The sequence below is a fragment of the Monoraphidium neglectum genome (assembly GCF_000611645.1).
Source record: "Monoraphidium neglectum strain SAG 48.87 unplaced genomic scaffold scaffold02335, whole genome shotgun sequence".
In the NCBI taxonomy this organism is placed as follows: domain Eukaryota; kingdom Viridiplantae; phylum Chlorophyta; class Chlorophyceae; order Sphaeropleales; family Selenastraceae; genus Monoraphidium; species Monoraphidium neglectum.
In genome coordinates, this window is record NW_014011293.1 from 1 (window position 1) to 5117 (window position 5117).

General features: G+C 64.4%; 2 protein-coding genes across 2 annotated transcripts; one reads left to right on the top strand and one right to left on the bottom strand.

Moving 5' to 3' along the window:
- Nucleotides 1-152: 152 nt before the first annotated feature.
- On the top strand, nucleotides 153-398 carry MNEG_10485 (hypothetical protein; the record flags this gene model as incomplete). The annotated part of the gene is made up of 1 exon (XM_014041041.1): nucleotides 153-398. A coding segment is annotated over one exon (246 nt), but the record flags the coding sequence as incomplete, so codon positions are not given.
- A 1343-nt stretch (nucleotides 399-1741) lies between these two features.
- Nucleotides 1742-5013, bottom strand: MNEG_10486 (glutamyl endopeptidase; the record flags this gene model as incomplete). The annotated part of the gene is made up of 10 exons (XM_014041042.1): nucleotides 1742-1786; nucleotides 1994-2071; nucleotides 2321-2356; nucleotides 2625-2670; nucleotides 2829-2873; nucleotides 3149-3247; nucleotides 3547-3581; nucleotides 3850-3968; nucleotides 4193-4323; nucleotides 4562-5013. 10 exons carry the CDS (start codon nucleotides 5011-5013, stop codon nucleotides 1742-1744), a joined length of 1086 nt encoding a protein of 361 aa, XP_013896496.1.
- Nucleotides 5014-5117: the final 104 nt, after the last annotated feature.

The window sequence follows — 5117 nt, forward strand, 5'->3', positions numbered from 1 at the left end:
CCCTGCCCTCCCCCCCCCTCCCCGCGCCACGCGCCCCTCTCACCACCGACCCACCGCTCATGCGTCGCTCCACAGCGCCCTCTCTTGACCCATTCTCTCGTCCCCCCACCGCACCCCCCACCAAAAATCCTCACAAACAACACACCAACCAGGTTAAGGCGGAGATCGCCGACCTGAGGGCCGAGGCGACGCGCCTGCTGGACACCCAGCTCTCAAAGTCGGCCGAGGGCATCCGCAAGGAGCAGGCCGCCGCCGCCGCCGCCGTAACGCGCAAGCTGGAGGCGGCGCGGGGCACCAAGTGGGCGGCCAAGTACCAGGAGGACCTCGCCTTTGTCAGCTGGTTCGACGGCGCCGCCGCGCAGGACCCGGCCGGCGGGCCGCGCGCGGCGGCTGCATGAGCACGCGCGGCGCAGCGTGGTACGGCGCGGCGCGGCGCGCTGTGGCGGCGCGCTGTGGCGGGGCGCGGGCGCGTTCCGGCGCCCCAGGCTTGAGACTCAGATATCATGGTGGGGCCGAGTTGAGCTCGCCACACGTCAGCGTGCGGGCTGTGTGGTCGACTTTGTAATCCTGATGGTTGCGCGGGGGCTCGGCGTGCCGCTGGAGCTGTGTAAACGCGCGCGCGCCCCAACTCGTCGGCGCCCAGGCGCCCTGGTGGCAAGCAGCTGGACAGGCAGGATTACTGGGCATAGGGCTACCTGGGGTGCGAGCCATGGGGTAGGCAAGATGCTGCGTCGCCGCATGGTCGTCTGTGCTTGCGGGGAGAGGGGCAGCCCCCCAAGTGCCCAAAGGCCAGCCAACAAACTGAGAGCAGACCCTGGGAGCCACCTGCTCAACGCAGGATGCGGCCAGCCGTATCGATTCTGCACCCTGCAGCCGTGCAAATTAGACGCCTCGCGATAAGAGGTAAAGCTGGGCGGGCGGGGCCCCGTTGCGCGTGCAGAGTTGTGAGGGTGCAGGACAGCTGACAAGACACCCTCCAGGTGTGTGCAACATGAGTACCCGCTGCTGGCGCCAGCTGCAGCTGGCTCCCGATGCTATTGCCTGACAACTGCAGATGGGCGGGCAGCAGCACGGTGAAGACAGTTTTACAGATCAGTCCACTCCAAACGGAGGGGCATCATCAATGAGGGGAGAAGCGCTTTTGCCCTGCGCAGGAAGCATGCCTTGCGCAAGCAGCAAGTCTTGAGTAAACAATACACAGGTGTGTGCAATTGTTCCAATTGATGTGCAGTGTGTGCCTGCGCTGAGCGGCGCTGAGGAGCGCGCTGGCAATGACCAAGGGGCAAAGTATGCATCACAGCAAGCAACACGCGTTGAGGTCTGTCCACACGCGCACAATATGTATGTGGAAGGAGCCAAGACAAGCAACAGTTTTTCGAAAGGGTGTGGTAAAAGGCTCTCAGAGCGCCCTGCTGCTCACAAAGCTTTTTAAGCACAAAAAGGGGAGGTGCGCACTGGCCTGATGGGACATGAGTCACCAGGACCACAGGAAGGGCTTGTCACATGAATCAGTTGCATCCACGACAACTGCAGCGCATATGATGTCCATCGCATAGGACTTGGCTGGGGTTCGGACAATGCGTTGCAAATCACTCTTGGTTCCTAAAAGCGCACTCATCCATGTGCGCCATCTGTTTGGACGGCTCACAAGTGAGGCTAGTAACACCCGCCACGACGCAGCGCCCAGCCGGCAGCGTGGCGACGCGTCTGGCATTTGCGGACGGCGGCCGCGGCCGCGGCCTTACACAGTATTGGCGCGGATCATGTTGAAGCGCTCCGTATCGATCTGACAATAATTGCGAGGCCGGCAATATGGGGGGTGCAATTGTTATGGCAGGAATAAAGGTGGGGTAATGATGTGGCTGGTCACATGTCAGGCTTGAGGTGTGTTCAAAGGTTGACGCACACTTGCCTCACCCTGTTTCCTGCCCTGCCTCCTTCTCCCCTCCCATCTGCTCAACTCCTAGTCACGCGCCCCCACCCCCCCTCTTACCTGGCAGGCCCCGTTGATCCTCCTTCCCTCGTTTGACCAGCTGATGACGGCCTTGACCAGGTTCTTGCCGGAGATGAACTGCAACCAAGAATGTAAGCGCAATGGTCCAGGGTGAGTTGATGCACAGCGCAGGTGGCTGGGGGCCTCGGCGCAAGCCATGCATGGAGCTGCACGCAGCGTAATCGCACATACAATCACGCAGCCATTTGGAGTTCGGGTGGGGCACGTGTGCTCCGCAGTGCAGGCTGTCTGCCATGGACAGTGCGCGCTGACTTGGCGCAGCGCTGGCCACACCCGCAGCACATGGCTCCAGGGCACACGACTCACCATCGGCGAGCCCGACTGGCCGCCCGTCACGTCACACTGCGGGGTTGCGTGGTTGGGACGGGTTAGCGAGAGCCACAACAGAGTTCAAAGCAGACAAGCCATACACAGGACTTCATTCGCGGTGCCTTTTTGGTGGTGGAGTGAGTGGTGTTGCCAGGGCCCTCGAGGTTGCCTTGTCCACATCCCTGCAGTGACCCAAGACAGCGCCTGCACAGGCACGGCGGTGCACCAGCGTGATCGGCTGCGTGGCATGATGCAGGTCGACGCAGTTTGACCAAACAAGCGTGCGTTGGGCGGCGCTCACGGTCATCTCTGTGATGCCGTCTGTAGCCACGTTGTCGTTGACGCCGCTGCCAGAGCAAGGTCGGTCGCATGTGGTGGGTTATGAAAGGACGGACGCATGCACGCGCTTTGGTGCCCCACATGACGTCTGGCTGTCCAATGGGATTCGAGCGCAGCCCCTGGGCAGGGCACCTTTGGGGTCGACTGTTATGTTGGCATTTCTCACCATGAAGTGGTCCACATGCTGCCGTACGTCTTCTCGCCCGGGTACCTGTATCACCAAGCAAAGCGCGCCGGGCGTCATTTGTCGCCGCGGTGACGAAATACGTCTCGGCGTCCACGTGCTTGCGAGCTCATCAGCACCCTTAAGGTCGATCGCCGGCTGCAGGCGTGGTGCGGGATGCAGCTGCTGCGCGCAACTGACACTGGACAAGTGCGGTTGGAATGCTGCTGTGATGGCAGCATAAGATTGCAAGCCGTGTACGTGTGCCGTGTCGCAGGCTAACATCAGCCGATGCAGGGCAACTGTTTCGTGCCATGACTCACCCGTACGTCGTCCACGTCTCAGACAGCCTGCCAGTGGAGGCAGTGTAGCCGAGGTTGCCAGTCGTCTTGCCAATGGCCGACTGAAGGTTGACAACGCCGCTGTGTGTGTGTGTGTGTGTGTGTGTGTGTGTGTGTGTGTGAGAGTGTGTGTGCGCGTGCGCGCGCGCGCGCGCGTGTGTGTGTGTGTGTGTGGGGTGTGTGCCCTGCACAGGCTGTGTGTAGGGGGTGGCTGGCGAGTGAGCAGCATGCATGCATTAGACCTGCCCCAACGCCCCGCCCAACGCCCAGCAGGTGGGGGACCGGTTGGCAGCACACGGCCACCTCGAGCTTTCTACGCCTAGAGCGGGTGCACACAACAGCGCAGAACAAGCGCCGGCCTTGCGCGCGAAACAACTCACAGGTCGTAGGCGAAGGAACTCGCGGTGATCCAGCCCTGCCATTGGGAATGGCGCGCCGGCGCGTGCGACAAATTTATTTGCGGCAGTGGTAATCCAGGCTCGGGTACCTCCACAAGCCGTTCTCTTGACGAGAGTCGCAAGCTCCTGGCTACGCGTGCACCACCGCATCCAGTCAGGACAGACGAGTCTCGATCCCACTGGACAGTCGCGCCCGCCGCCTGCGTCAGCCCAGGCACGCCGCCCCTGTCCAGCATGCCTGTGCCAAGCAGCGCGGCGCCGTCGCAGCCTGTTCACCCCGCTCACATTCGTGGTGACCAGCTTGCTGTACTTGACTGTGCCGTAGGGGTTGACCACGGTCCTGCTCGTGGCAGTGGTGGTGGTGCGGCCCGGAGAGAACGCCCAGGCCCTCACAAAGCCACCGCCTGCGCGCGCAGCGCGAGTGTCGGTCCCGTGCGTGAGGGAGGCAGGTGGGTTGCTGTATGAGACCCGCTGCCGGCGAGAGCACGTCGCCGCGTACGGCGCTCGCGTGGCGCACTCCAGCAGGCTCGCGGCCGACAGCACGGCCTTGCAAGCTGGGTCGGGGTCTCTCTGTGGGGCAAGGGTGCCCTGCTAAAGGTACATGCGTGCGGGGTGCCCCGCCCGTCACCTCTGCCGGTGTGCACGCAGTGGCCGGCGGTGAGGACAGTGGACGCGCCGATCAGGGCGCCGGAGCAGATGGAGTTGCCGCCGTTGCGCTCACTGAAATCAATCTGCCCCACCGCGCGCGCGGGGAAGTTCCTGGGGGTGGTAGCACGAACACAGGGTGTGCCGGCAGGCCGGAAGCATTTATCGGTAAAACAAGCGTAGCTTCAGCATGCAAAACAAGCCAATCAGGGCGGCGGGTGCGGCGCATGCCATGTGCAGGCTCCAGTGCCTGCAGTTTTGGCCCACACCGCTGATTCAGCGCCGTCGCATCGCGGGCCGCCAGCTGTCGTTTGCAAACCGTGAAGCTCAAGGCCTCGCCCCCCCCCCCCACCTGTTGACCCGGGAGGTGTCAGTAATCAGCTGACGGTCATCCTTGTTGATGACGACGTTCGGCTGCGCCACGCTGCCCGCGGCCGCAGTGGCGTTGGCATCCGCCGCGGCGAGCGCAGCGCCGCCGTCGGCGGCCTCAGATGGGGCATCTCCTGGGAATGGCGCAACGACCTTGGACCTGCCGGCCGCGGCGGCCGCGCGGGCGGCGGCGGCCCGCGTGGCCTTGGCGCCCGCCTGGAACAGCAGCAGCGGCGACGCCGGGTCCGCCGGGTCCGCGGCGGCGGCGGCGACCAGGGAGAGCGCCCACTTCTTGCCGCCGTTGCGCGCGATCTCGACCTTGGCGGCGCGCTCGCGCGTGGGGTCAAACTTTGGGGCGGCGGCGAGGGAGGCGGGGTCGGCCTCCTTTGCAAAGCCCACGAGGGTGAAGCCGGTGTCTTTGAAGCGGGAGGCCATCTCCGCCGTCACAACGAACGGGCGGGCGGCGGGCGCCTCCGGCGCAGCGGCGGCAGCGGCGCCGGCGGCCGCCCGCAGCGCGGCGCGGCGGGTCGAGACTGGGG